Source organism: Bos indicus, chromosome 18 (assembly GCF_029378745.1).
Source record: "Bos indicus isolate NIAB-ARS_2022 breed Sahiwal x Tharparkar chromosome 18, NIAB-ARS_B.indTharparkar_mat_pri_1.0, whole genome shotgun sequence".
NCBI classification, from domain to species: domain Eukaryota; kingdom Metazoa; phylum Chordata; class Mammalia; order Artiodactyla; family Bovidae; genus Bos; species Bos indicus.
This window is the reverse complement of record NC_091777.1, coordinates 45,196,233-45,211,166: the sequence shown is the minus strand read 5'-3', so window position 1 is coordinate 45,211,166 and position 14,934 is coordinate 45,196,233. Positions and strand designations below refer to the sequence as shown.

General features: G+C 34.6%; 1 protein-coding gene across 10 annotated transcripts in view; it reads right to left on the bottom strand.

Annotated features, from left to right (window-relative positions):
- LSM14A (LSM14A mRNA processing body assembly factor) overlaps positions 1-14,934 on the bottom strand; it is a 53,965-nt gene that overhangs the window by 16,426 nt on the left and 22,605 nt on the right. For all 10 annotated transcript variants that reach the window (XR_011561541.1, XR_011561540.1, XR_002182806.2 and 7 more), the window contains exons 2-4: positions 12,883-13,046; positions 10,521-10,650; positions 1,624-1,746 (exon numbers count right to left, since the gene is read on the bottom strand). Coding sequence is in view for 5 of the 10 variants with exons in the window: in XM_070770923.1 (XP_070627024.1) it covers positions 1,624-1,746; positions 10,521-10,650; positions 12,883-13,046 (417 nt within the window). In the remaining 5 variants the exon portion in view is untranslated. The remainder of the gene's footprint in view (positions 1-1,623; positions 1,747-10,520; positions 10,651-12,882; positions 13,047-14,934) is intronic.

The window sequence follows — 14,934 nt, the reverse complement described above, 5'->3', positions numbered from 1 at the left end:
AGATCCAGAGTTATTATGATTTTAACAAGAATCTTTCTGGTGCTTCAATATTAAGGTTAATGCTAGTTATTAATTAAGACCGCTAACATCTACTGAGCATGTTCCCTGTCAGGTACTATGCGGAGGGCACTACACACATTTTAAAAAAATTAACCCTTACAATAAGTCTGTTAGTTTATCAGTAAGTCCTATTTTATAGTACAGAAAATTAATGCTTAAAAAGAGTAAGTATTTTCTCTCAGAAGGAAATCTTATGTTAAAATCTGCAAATAAATATGTTATTTCTGGGCAGTGAAATCAAGTATTTTTATTTTCTTCCTATGCTGAGTGTAATTCTTTCTTTAAAGATGTATTTTATTGAAGTACTCACAAAGTTGTGTAATTTCTACTGTAAAGCAAAATGATTCCGTTATATACATACACACACGCACATTCTTTTTTCATGCTTTTTTTCTATTATGGTTTACCACAGGATATTAAATATAGTTCCCTGTGCTATACAGTACACTTAGTCTATTTCTAATTTATTAATACTTATAAGAAATCTTCAGAATGTTAACAAATTAAAAATTAAGTTAAGTTAATATGAATAAGAGTAACTACAACTATTTCAAAATATCTAAAGTGAGATACACAGGATTATGTTTAGCACTGGCTTGATTTTACCCTGAAGAGTTTTTGAAAATATTGTCCTGATTACAGCATATTTCTGAAATGACTTTACATTGTTTTATTTGAAAGTAAATATCCATATAAAGCTATGGGCCAGTATCATCTACTTTAGCAGCAGATAAAGACAAGGAATCTTAGAATCACTGAAGGTTATGAGACTGGCTGGTAGAAAAACAAAATTAAAAACAAATGAAACAGGATCCTTTAAGAAGTTTATTAAAATGCAGATCTCCAAGCTCCCAGGATTCTTATGTATCAGTTCTCAGGATCTACATTTTAAAGCATTCCAGATTAGATTTGGTTCTAGGTGGCGGCCACACTGAGAGCCACTGCTCTAGATTATGAGGATGCTAGGAAAGATGCAACAGCATAAGGAACAGCTTGTTTCCTCAGCTACTATTTCAAATTCAGAGAATTCATCCTCAGTAGTGAGTCTGAGTATAATATTTTAAGTATTGTATACAAGTACATATTATATATGGCTTCCCTGGTTGCTCAGCCAGTAAAGAATCTGCCTGCTATGCAGGAGACTCGGGTTAGATCCCTGGGTCAGGAAGATCCCACAGAGAAGGAAATGGCAATTCACTCCAGTATTCTTGCCTGGAAAATGCCATGGATGGAGAAGCCTGGTGGGTTTCAGTCCATGGGATCACAAGAGTCAGACATGACTTAGTGACTCAACCACCATATACAAGTAATATAATCGCTTTGTTAGGAAAAAAAAAAAAATTCAAACAGTGTTCACCGTTTTCATTTTATGATCTAAGAATTGTGAAAAGTCTAAACAGTGGAAGTCATTCAATAATGTACTTATTTGGATGACAATTTAAAAAGAGCTAAATAGAAATTATATACGTGATTCACAATCTGCAAAAGCTCTTCCATTCAAAGAAAGACAAAAACCACCACAGAAATTTAGAATGGAAATTTTTGAAGGAAAAAACAGCTTACCTTGAGATAGCTGTGTTTTTAGAGCTCTTGAATCCTGTGTAAAGGCAGAACCAACCGCACTACTTTGGGAGAGGGCACTGCTGCTTGATGCTTCTGTTCCAAAGGATGTCAAGGAGCTTCCGGCTTTAAAAAAAAAAATTTTAATGAAAATAAAAAAAATTTTTTTTTAACCTTTCTATTATATAAAGTAATATACCATGTTAGTGATGATAACTGTCCTTCCCCATAACACCTGAGCAAGTTAGTAATACTAGAAATTAATGAAACTGAATCAAAAAATAATTTTGAGAAAATTTTGGCAGTATATACATATAAAAGCAAGCCCATATGTACTCCAGCTTCTTTGGAAACGATTTTTGTAACATATGCAATACTGTCCTGAGCAGTTATACAGGTAGGACAGCAGAATGCACATCAGATAGAGAAGTAGCAGAAATGGTATATTCAACACTAACATGAAGGTTCAATTATTTTAAAACCAAATATCTGTATAAATAGCCAAATCAGCAGACAGGTCTACAAAGAGCTTTTCCAGCATTTCCAATGGACAATGTACTCCAGTCCATTTTAATGCTTCTCCTCAGGACAGTATTGTGGGGCTATGTTCTGCCTAAAGCAACCACAAAAAGCTCAGATAATATGAAGAAGAAAAAAATCCCTCAAAAGGACTCAATTCTTTGCTATATTAGGTTATGTCAATCTTCTCTACATTTCTTCAGAATTTATGAATCAATCACTTTCCACATGCTGTGATCTCTTAATATTTAATCTACATAGGTTTTCAACAGTCTTCCTTACCCACCTCTATCTGCTTTAGTTTATAAGCAATCGCCTCCGCCCCCCGCCAATCTGCCTACCCCTCCCCTCATTATTTTCATGTCTACTCCACAACAGAAGTTTAATTACCTGCTTTTAAATTACTTGAACATTATGGACATGTCCCTCACATCTTATTTTCAAGCTAAGCAACTCTAGTTCCTTCAACCATTACTTACCTTCACATATTCTTTAAGCCTTGCCTCTGACTTCCCCCTAATTAATGGGGCAGCAGAACTTATCACAGAATGAATGGGATTCCTTAAGAGTTGTAATCCATTCAGGCTGTGGCCTCAGTCAGCTAAGGAGAGGCCTAACATAATCTCCCACAACACGCCCAGAAATGTTGAGACTAGTGTTCTCAATAGTTCTGTAGAATGCTGAGTCCCTCATCCCTAGCATTTCTAGGTAATGACCAAGATATAGACTACTCTGATGATGCGTAGGCAACCTCCACCCTGCTCTGTTTTCTCACCTGACTCAACCTCCTACTCCTTGCCCTCTGGTTAGAAAACTCTTCTATATTCTCCATCTCTTTTCTGAGTTCTTGGTCATACAACACCCACCTCCTTCATGCCAATTCTGCTACTGATTTATCTCAAATTACCTTTTATGCATAGGGTTAGGGAGGGATCAATGTTAATTTTTTCCAAATAGATACCCAGCTGCTGCAACATTATCTGTTGGAAAGATTTCCTCCTTTCCACTGAACTGCACTGGCATCTTTGTCTTAAGTCAGCACTTAAATAGGTCTATTTCTAAACCCTCTATTCTCTACCTGTGTTTGTCCATTGTTGTACTGATCATTCCCTGTCTTGAATCTTGAAACAGCATATACTTCAAACTTCCTCTTTCTTCCAGAGTATATTGGTTATTATAGTTTGTATTTTCATACAAATATTAGGATCAATGTGTTAATTTCTATTTTTTAAAGTGTGATGGGATTTTTACTAAGATTAGGTTCAACCTGTAAATTTGTAATTTGGAGGAAAAGTGTCACCATAAAAATACTGAATCTTTTAACCCCTAAGCATGGATTTATGTAGATTTGTAATCTCTCTCAGCAACGTTTTGTCATTTTCATTGAACAGCAGTTTTCCAAGCATCAGCACTACTGACACGGTGCGCCAGACAATCCTTTGTTTTGAGGGCTGTCCCATGCATGATAGGATGTTAAGCAGCAACCCTGGCCTCTGTCCACTGGATAGTAGTAGCACCCAAGTTGTGACAGACAAAAATGTCATCCAACATTATCACATGTCCCCTGAGGGAGGGGGATGAAACAAACTTCCCTCTACTGAGAACCACTAGTACAGAGGCTTTTAAATATCTTTTTTTATATTCATTCCTGGGTATCTGATGTTACTGATGCTATTATAAGCTGCATTGGATTTTGTATTTCATTTACCAATAATCTGTTCTAGATCAGCAAATTTTATAATTTGTCAAATGGTAAATAAAATATTCTAGGCTTTTCAGGCCACATGATCTATTACAACTATACAACTCTGCACCTGTAGTGTAAAAGTAGCCACAACATGCAAATAAATGGGTATGGCTGTATTCTAATAAAACCGGAGGCTGGCAAGATTTGGTCCACAGGCCATAGTTTGTCAACCTGCCTATTTCGAATATAAAAATCGGGTTGATTTTTGTGTGCTTACCATGTGTCCCTTACCATGTTAAATTCACTTATTCATTCTAGTGGTTTTAATATTTCTTTGCATTTTCTATACACAGAATCATGTCACCTTCTGATAATGACATTTTTAGTTCTGCCTTTCCAATCTCTGAATCTTTTATTTTTTCTTGCCTTGTTGGACTGACTAGGACCTCTAGAAGAACACTACATGAAATAAGATACAATTCTGCTTTCACTTTATTCCTTACCTTAAGGGAACAGCCTTCATTATCCCACATTATGTATGCAAGCTTTTCATTATCCCACTATTATGTATGCAAGCTTTTCATTTCACTGATCAAATGAGGAAATTCCCCTCCTATTCCTTAGTTGTTGATAAATGAGTATCAAATTTTATTGAACACTTCCTCTATATCTTTTGGGACTGCAGCTTTTCTGCTTCATTTTGTTAATGTGGTAAATTACCAATGATTTTCAAATGTTATAACATCTTTGCATTCCTGAGATAAACTTTGTCATTATGTACTAACCTTCTTATGAATTGCTGACTTCCACTGATAAGACTACGTTGAGGATTTTTATATGTATGTTCATGGAAATTAGCTGTAATTTTATTTTCTTGTAATTTCACTTACATTTTGGTATCTTATCTTGCCTTCATTACCTGGTTAGGAAGTGTTCTTCTCCTTTACTCTCTCAAAGAGTTTGAAAGATTGGTAAAATTATTTCTTCCCTAAATGGTAGAATTTACCAGTAAAGCAAACAGTCTAGAATTTTCTTTATTTTAAATTACAGTTTCAACTTCTTTAACAGAGTGCTAGTGAGATTATACTTTCTCTTGTATTGGTTTAGGAAACCTGTAGTTTCAAGAAATTTGGTAATTTCATCTAAAATGACAAGTTTGTTGACATAAAGTTGTTCACAGTATCTTCACATTATCCTTTTAGGATCTACAGTGATGTCTACTCTTTCATTCTTGATATCAGTATTTGAGTTTCTCCCCCTTGTTTAGTTTTGTTAGAAGATTATTAATTTTATGAAATTTCTTTAAAAGCCAATTTCTGGCTTTATTGATATTATATATATACATACTTTTTTTTTATTAGTTTCTATTTCCTGTTTTAACTTTTTTCTTCTTTCTAGTACTTTTGGGCTAATTTTCTTTCCTTTTTTTGTTTTACCCTTCTCAATAAACTGGTAGCTTAGAGCACTGATTTTAAAATATTTTTGTTTTCTTATATATGTGTTTAAGGTATGAGCTAAGCAATGCTTAAGCTCCACTCAAAAATTTTGATATGTTGTGGTTTATGATCATTATATTTTAAAATATCTTCTAATTTCTCCTGTGATTTCTTCTTTAATTCATTAATGATTTTATGTTTGTTCAACTTCTAATTACTTGTCTATTTTTTCAAGTTATCTTTATTATTAACTCCAAACTTAACTTCTTTGTGGTTTGAGAAAATACCGTGATTTCAAGCTTTCTGAATTTAATGTAACTTCTTTTATAGACCAAGATTTGACCTATCCCAATGATTGATCCACACTTACTTAAAAAGAATCTGCTGCTGCTGCTAAGTCACTTCAGTCATGTCCAAATCTGCGATCCCATAGACAGCAGCCCACCAGGCTCCTCTGTCCCTGGGATTCTCCAGGCAAGAATACTGGAGTGGGTTGCCATTTCCTTCTCTAACGCATGCATGCATGCTAAGTCGCTTCAGTCACGTCCAACTCTGTGTGACTCCATGGACGGCAGCCCACCAGGCTCCTCTGTCCATGGGATTATCTAGGCAAGAATACTAGAGTGGGTTGCCATTGCCTTCTCCATGAAAAGAATCTATATTCTGCAATTGTTGGTGTTGGTGTATTATTTTATAAAAGTCACATACACATTTAGGATTGTTACAGCTTTCTGATGAACTGCCCACTGTACTGTTATAAAGAATCCTTCTGTATCTTTGGCAGTACTTCTGATCTTTAAGCAGTTCTGTCTGACGTTAATTTTTCTAACATACTTTTCTTATCATATAACAGGGTCTTTTTAAAAAATTTATTTTAATTGGAGGCTAATTACTTTACAATATTGTGGTGGTTTTTGCCATACATTCACATGAATCAGCTATGGGTGTACATGTATTCCCTATCCTGACCCTCCCTCCCCATCCCATCCCTCAGGGTCATCCCAGTGCACTAGCCCTGAGCACCCTGTTTCATGCATTGAACCTGACTGGCGATCTATTTCACATATGATAATATACATATTTCAATCCTATTCTCTCAAATCATCCCACCCTTGCCTTCTCCCAGAGTCCAAAACTCTGTTCTTTACATCTGTGTCTCTTTCGCTGTCTTGCATACAGGGTCATCGTTACTATCTTTCTAAATTCCATATATATGCATTAATATACTCTATTGGTGTTTTTCTTTCTGACTTACTTTGCTCTGTATAATAGGCTCCAGTTTCATCTGCCTCATTAGAACCTAACAGGGTCTTTTTTTAAAAATTCAGTTTGATGATCTCTGCCTTTTAACCGGAATGTTCAATTCCTTTACACATTACTGAAGTAGGTCTTTTATTTATTTTTGGCCACATCACATGTCATGTGGGATCTTAGTTTACCCCAACCATGGGTCCCCTGCAGTGGAAACACAAAGTCCTAACTACTGGACTGCCAGGGAATTCCAAAGTAGATCTTTAATAATCCTTAGTCTGTCATTCTTAATGCAGGAAACACTCTCCTGGTTTATACTAACTTTATAAAGTTCATAAGCAAGTTAAGTGTTCATTAAACTCAGTGATTAAAAATTAATCTGTACAAAACACTAGAGACCTAAGAGAATCACTGTCCAGTATGATTTGATTATTTAAGCAGCTAAAATGTATTCATTTGCCTGACTGTTCAGGCAATATACCTCCTCTTGCGCACAAGAGTAGTATGAGAGAAAGCACACCATGGCTGTTTGCTGCTTCAGTTTATTGAGATAATTAATTTTTCCTAAAGGCCTATGAATTAAAGGCAGTAGTGACCTAATCTTTGCACATAAGAACAATCTGAGTGTCAGCTTAAAAAAATAACGTTGTAATTCTACGCACTGCATCATTTCTTTCAAAGTATGAGAGTATCTGTTTCCTCATAATCATGACAAAACAGAATATATTCAAACTTCTGGGTTTCTGTCAAATTGATAATGAGAAATGGTGTTGTGGTGCTGATTTAATTATCTCACCATAAGCAAGATTTAAGCATCTTTCCATGTTTAAGGGCCATCTGTATTTTTTTCTGAAAAAGGCAAAGTTAGTTCCTAATCTTTATCTATTTTTCTGTTGGGTTGTAGATCTTTATTTTCAGAAGCTCTTTAGATATTACAGATACTAATCCTTCATGATATAAACTGCAAATAAAACTATAAAAAGATGATAATATATGAAAATTAAAATGGAAAAAATTCCCCCAAACAGCAGTAGAGTAATCCCAATTTATTTAAACGTTCTCTTTACATCAGAATACTAGGCACAGAAAATGAAAACAAGAGGCTTAGATTAAAATCTGGCTTAATTTGTATCAACAGAAACTGTATCTGAGTTAATTCTGTTTCTAAAGAACATCTGCCACCTTAATCAATGCTACAGTTTTCCTCCTCCTCATTTAACTATTTCTAAATACTATATATAGTTCTTTAATTAGCCACTCCACAAATTATTCTACCAGTATGGAAATCAAACAATCAAAAATAATTTGCTACTGCAAAAGCTAGTCTACTCATATGGAAAACACAAGTAAAACCTATGTTTTGACATTCAAAGAACAATTAGATAAAAGTATTTATAAGGAATATATTAATGTATTTCACCACCACAAAATACTCTGATCAGAGGAGCAGGATGTGAGGAATAGCAAAAGCAGCATTTACTATGCAGACATTTTGTGTTAGACCCTGTTTCAAATACTTTTATAAATACTGTCATGCAACTTCACAGTAATGTAGAAGGCAAGTACAACAATACAGACGTTAGCTAACTATTCAACTTAGTGAAAGGAATCTCAAAAGGATAAAATAATTTGCAACTGTCCCTTATTTTGAATCCTCAGAATAGGATTCTAATAACATAGGGTATACCTTGATTTAACATGGATAAGTTAACATTGATCTTTCCTTGAGTAGGATTAGGAGGTACATGGACCAAAGTTATTCCACCTATCCAAGAAGTAATTAAATATTTAAATTCTGATTAGAGATGAAAGAACTACCACCCCCAACAAAAATATATAAACTTGAAAAATGTCAAACTTGTGTCAAAAAAAGGGAGTACACTGAATATCAATATATTCCTCACCTAGCTCACCAACTACTACCTTCTCACCACGCCTATCCCATTTTTTTCATTTTTTCATATTGCGATATACAGACTTCTCTTTTCACCTACATATGCCATAATCAATCTGACTCTTCACCCTTCAGTACTAAAGTCATCTCCCTAAAACATATTCTCCTATATGGTTAACCACAATACCATTACCATCTAAGAAAAGGAACATCATCCTACATTTAGTCCTCACTCAAAGTTCCTCACTAGTCCCTAAAACATTCTTTATTATCAGCTTTTCCTGAAACTTGGGATCTGACCATATATTACATTTGGATGCTATGTTTCTTCAGTCTTCCCAAGTCTAAAACAGCCCTGCTCCCTCTCTTCTTCACAACACTGAATCCTTTGAAAAACCTGACCTTCTGAAAATGTATGTCAGTTTCTTCAAGGTTAGAGTCTGCAGTTTTAGCAAGAATGCCCAGAAGTAAAGGTGTTTACACCTCTCCCATGTATCATCACACCAGAAGACATATAATCAATAATTATGGCAATACCAAACTTGACAAATTAATTAAGATGGTGACTGACCATCAGATTTCTCCATTATAAAGGTACATCTTCTCCCTTTGTAATTAACAAGTAAACTGTGTGATGATACTTTAAGATTATTTTAATATCCTGTTTCAACCTCATTCACCCAATGATTTTAGCATCCACTGCTAATCCCTGCTAATTATTTCACTAGAGATTAACAATGGTGATTTTCTATGTCCACCATTCCTTGTATTTCTTAGCTAGTGCTATTTTACTAAAAAAAGAGTTTCCTTTTTCTTCTTTTTAAAAGGGGCCTAGATTCCGTTTAGTGGGGAAAAGTATTTAGAAAGCAAGAACTGGGTCTACACATGTCCTTTGCTACTGGGTATCATTGCTTCTAGGCCTTTTCTATGAACAGAATCAGGAAATAATCATTTTTAAAACTTTTTAAAAAAAAAAAGTTTTTTAAAACTCAGTTTTAAAAAAATGAGTTCACACCTATACCTCCAATTCACATTCACTACCACAACACTGTTCTTTACCTTTCCCCATTCAATATGTGTATCTCCCTTCTCCAAGGTAAAAATACCATTTATCAACATCAATATATTATTCATATGCCTTATCCTATTATACATACAAAAAGTAGTTTCAAAATGAACACCACCAATACCACTACCAATTATAAACCCTAAGTCACGTTTTCTAAGAGTTGTATTTCTTCTTTTAAGAGTGTAAAATATCAGTGTAGAAGTTTACTTAATTAATAAAATCTACTAATATACTAATGAGTTTCAAGATAAACTTGAAAACTGGATTTGTGATTCAGTGAAATAAACTGATAAGTGATTATTTCAATGAAATCAATAAAGGTATACTTAAAAGGTAAAATGCACAGCTACAAAAACACAAAAAAGTTCATCTCATTATATCTAGTTGTACATGAGAGCCTTTGTCTTCTAGTCACAAGTAGGACTGTTACTAGCCTAGCCTGTCTATATTTTCTATAGTGTTGTGTATATTAGTTGCTCAGTTCTGTTCAACCCTATGCAAAGGACTGTAGCACGCCAGGCTCTTCTGTCCATGAAATTCCTCTAGGCAAGAATACTGGAGTGGATAGCCATTCCCTTCTCCAGGGGATCTTCCCAGTCCAGGGATTGAACCCATGTCTCCTGCATTGCAGGCAGACTCTTTTATGACTAAGACACCAGGGAAGCCCGTAGTGTTGTTTACTATTCCTTAACAACAGGATTATCTCCATTTCCCTTTTTGAAAACCCATCCTATTGGAAAAAAATGTTTATTTTAAATGGCTAAAAAAAAATTTTTTTTTAAAAATAAATGGCTATATCTTGTGTAAATTTAAAATAATATTCAATAAAATTTGGTAATTGGATATACCTAGATTTTTAAAAGTTACTATTCTAAGAGATGGCCTTTATAGAACCACTAATCATTAAGGACCAAAGTCTTCAAAATAACAGGTTATAAAAGGAAGATCAAACAATGTCTGAAAACTTGTGGAAGGTTTTATACATCTTTATGATAAAGACAGGAAAATTACAAAAAAGAAAGAAAGGAAAAAAGCACAACATACCAACACCAACAGCCCCAAACTGCTGTCCAACTAATGAACTTGGACTGAACTGACTGTACGTTGGCATCCTGCCAAAAGGTCCATAGGAGCCCACTGACTGGAATGAAGAAGTAGATGAACCTAGTGAAGACTGAAGAAAAGATTATGGGTTAATTTATCAGGCTCTAAACAATATGTGCATAATGGAAATAAATTTGCATATTTACAGTGTAAAGAAAACTATTAAATTACAATTACTAGACACAGAAGCAATTATAACAACTTGCAACATGCACTTAATGTTATAACAGTTGAATAATCTGACTACAATATTTGATTTTATTTGTCAATTATACTTAATGTGATTTATAAATACTTTTTTCTACAATGAACTCCTCTTTTAGGTTTCATTTTAGAGCAGATTTAGGAAAGAACCAAAGAAAAGTTACCTGAGTAAGTAAATGAACTTTGTTTAAAGAAAGAATATGAGAAAAATCAAATTTGGTTATATCAACAGTACTAAGTTTCAGTCTTGTAAGATATTTCACTTTTGATTTTACTCTTCTTTTCAATCGTTAGAGGTATACTATTACATTTACAGGAAAGAGACTATCCCATACAAAATCATTTACTATTTATACTTTAAATATAGTTATTATTATGCTGGGGCTTCCCTGGTGGCTCAGACAGTAAAGAACCGGCCTGCAACGCAGGAGACCCAGACTTGATCCCTGAGTTGGAACAGCGCCTGGAGAAGATTCCTTGTTCAGTGCAGGCAACTATTTACATGAGAACATGCCTTTTCTCCCTGCATTAAAGAAGTTTGCATTTTCTCAGGGATCTTCAGTTGTGGCATGTAGGATCTTCATTGCAGTTTGTAGGATCTAGATCCCTGACCAGGGATCGAACTCAAGCCCCCTGACCTGGGAGTGTGAAGTCTCAGCCACTGGACCATCATGGAAGTCCCAGCCATTTCTTAATAAAAAGCTTATCTTGTATTCAGAAAAAACAGTAAATAAATGTTAAAAGGTACTTTTTCTCTCCCCTCCTCCCATTTTAATTTTACACAGCACTTAATATTTTCTTTAGGAGCGTTCATTAGGTATTTCCTTTTAAAAGCTGGAAAGTACATTCTCTGCAAGATAATGCATATACATTTTGTGTGTTTTTAACAATCAGTTTTGTGAAAAACTAAGATTTTTATCACTCTCAGCATAAAAGAGTAAGTTAAAAAAGCCAACAAGCATAATTTAGTGCAAATTACCAAAGGCTTCTGATAGAAAAAAAGTTGGAAAGAAAATGGATTCAGAAGGAAAGTCACATGGGGGCAACAAAGCTTTCAATCAGTTATGCACACAACTAAAAATACTCTTATGTTAACCTGTCTCCTGTGCTGCTGCTATAGTAGAAATCCAGAGTTTCTATGTATTTCCAATTAACATATAAACGGGTACTATAATGAACATCCTCTTTAACTCATAATTTGCAATCTATTAGACATCACATGTTTCTGTTTTTAATAAAATACACAAATTTTGAAATTTCTCTTAATGAGAAGCCTTAGGATCTTCTTTTTAATACTTTATTACAGAATCAAATAATATATCTGTATATGTTAAAATCCTTTTGTGTTTGTGCTGACTAGATAACACTCCATGTACACTATACAACCATATAACGTGATTCAGCATTTTTCTCATTAAACCTAGTAACATACCTAAGAGTAGCCACTATCACCCTGGTTTGTAAAATGAACCACGTATGAATAATATAATATATAATAATAGAATATATGTGAATAATATAGTGGAATGGATCCTGGATTCTGGAGCCAGAATGCCTGGGTCTGTTCAAATTATGACTCTAATTCAATTTCCTCACTTATAAAAAAAGAGAATAACTATAGTACCAAGCTCAGAGAGTGTTGTGAGGTTTGCTTTATTATATGTGCAGTGCTTTTAACAGTGCTTCTCATAAACTCAGAACTCAATAAACATTAGCTACTTTGTTGCTGCAATCAGAGAATTCTTATGATAAAAATTAATTCCTGGGTTTCTCTGGTGATCCAGCGGTAAAGATTCCAGGCTTCCACATGGGAACTAAGATTCCACATGCTGTGTGGCCCAGCCCAAGAAAAAGAAAAAAAAAGAAAAATCCCTCAGCTATTTCTTACTCTATTTAGTTCCGATTTATCATCTAAAGAGAGAAACCTGGATGAGAACATTACCCAGGTATTCTGGGTATCTAGGTAACTAGAAAATGGTAATAAGCTACATGAATGTTCAATAGAGAAAATTTAAAAGACTAAAACAAGGAGGTAAAATCCAAGGCTAGTTATGTGTATGAAATTTATTTGTACTCCAAGACAGATTTACAATGTTACCTGAACAATAGCTGGGTCCTGAGGCAAAGAACATTGTGGTTTTGGCGGCTCACAAACAGTAAGGTCTTTAATATCACTCCCACGGAATATTATGTATTCAAAGACTTCATCTCGAGGTGGTATTGGACGATCTGTTGGTCTGTCTTCTGTACCAAAGGAGCGAACTGGTAAGAAAACAGAGGATATGAGATAGGTGTCTACTCACTGTATTCAGGTAGCGCCTCTTACAGTGCACTGTTTCCAGTACTAAGGAGCAGTCCTTAAACGCCTTCCATGAGAAAGTATTCATTAATTTGTTGCTAAAGTAAATTCTTTTTAAAAGTGGAAAAGAAAGTGGGTTTTGCATAGAGTTACATGTATTCAATTTAAAAGACTATCAGTATTATGAATATTGTATTAGAAAGTATTGTGTTCTTTCTACATTGTCACTTACTTATATCTTTGGTGGTTGTGGTAAGAGGTGCTAAAAAAAGCCCTTTCATTGTTGATTTATTTTTAATGTCCCCATTCAGCAAAATAAAAAAACTAGCAACTTGTGTGTTGTGTGTGTGTGTGTGTGTGTGTGTGTGTGTGTGTGTATAGTGAATCTTCACTGAGTGAAGATTTTCCCAATCTACAAAAATCCCAAAGTCTGGGAAACTGAGCTTCAGGTTTAAGACAAGACAATGAAAAGAATATCTTCCTTGGTTAGTAGTACGTCCTCTAGAAACCAAGTAAAGCCTCTGTCAGCTACTCGGCTCCATGGGACAGCCTGAAATGCCCTAGTTACCTAAAATATCTACCTCGTAATTAAATCTGACTATTCTAACACTCAGGGTGGCATTATTCAAAGTTGAACTGTGACCAGCTGTTGCAGGGTAAACTAGCTAAAAAAAAAGATTCTGGAATCCACTGACTCAGATTTTCTGTGAAGAGGATACAGAAATCTATATCTATATTTTAAATCAATTCCTCAAAAGTTTCTTATCAATACTACAGTTTCAGGTTCACTATCTGAGGAGACTTCTGAAAATGTTGACATCCCCACAGAAGCTCCAAATAAGAAAGTTTGCCATATCAGATATTATTCATTTAAAGAGTATCCTAGAGGAAGCAAATCCCTTAACACTGTGCAAAGTTTTATATTTCTCTGCAGAACTTATCCATAGCTAGACTGAAGATACATATTTCAGCTTAAATGCCTTTTTTTAATCCTAAAAATTTTTTGAGGTACTCATGAGACTTTCAGGAAAAGATGATGGCATCTGTAGGTTTGCAAATGACTATTCTGCCCTATAACTAAAGAAAATTAAAAAGTTAAAATACCCCTAAACCAAGAAAATACCTCAAACCTATGCCATAAAACTTTATTAAAAAGTATCATGCAGATATTTTTTGAGTTAGTCCACTCTGGAAGGCCAAATCCAGTATCCATATATAGCATGCTGAGAAATTTTCCCAGGCATACTCCAACTTGATGGATGGGGACACAGATGTGATAAAGGAAAAGATGTAGAATGTCAGAGCTGAAGCTCCCCTCCCTCTCTGGTGGCCAAACAATACTGTATCAGGGCAGAAGTAACAGACATGGTTTTACGTTTTGTCCTTTAACCAAAAAGAAAGCTAGGAAAATTACAAGCGGATCAATCTCACTCCTAAACTCAGCACCAGCACTATTACCACCATACAAAGTTTTATAAAGTCCCAGACCTCCAAGGTAACAAATCAGCTCATCCTGAAGCTGTGGGCAGGTGGGGTGGGGTTAAAGGTCTTCCATCTATAAAACCAAAGAGAAGCTCTATTAGGCTATCCAAGGCTTAACAAAACCATTCAAATGATATCCATATATCCAAAAGAAAGATGAAACAAGAAAATTTCAGAAAGAACTGCTTTATATTCTTAAGAAAAATAAAACTCACATACTGAAAACACATAGAGTTAAAGAAAGAAAAAAGAGGTAAGACAAATATAGCTGCAGAATAAACCTAACAAGAACAGTCTATGAGAAAGACAACAGAACAAGTAAGACAAAATGCAACTAAAGATAACAAATTTCCTGACATAAGGACCTAA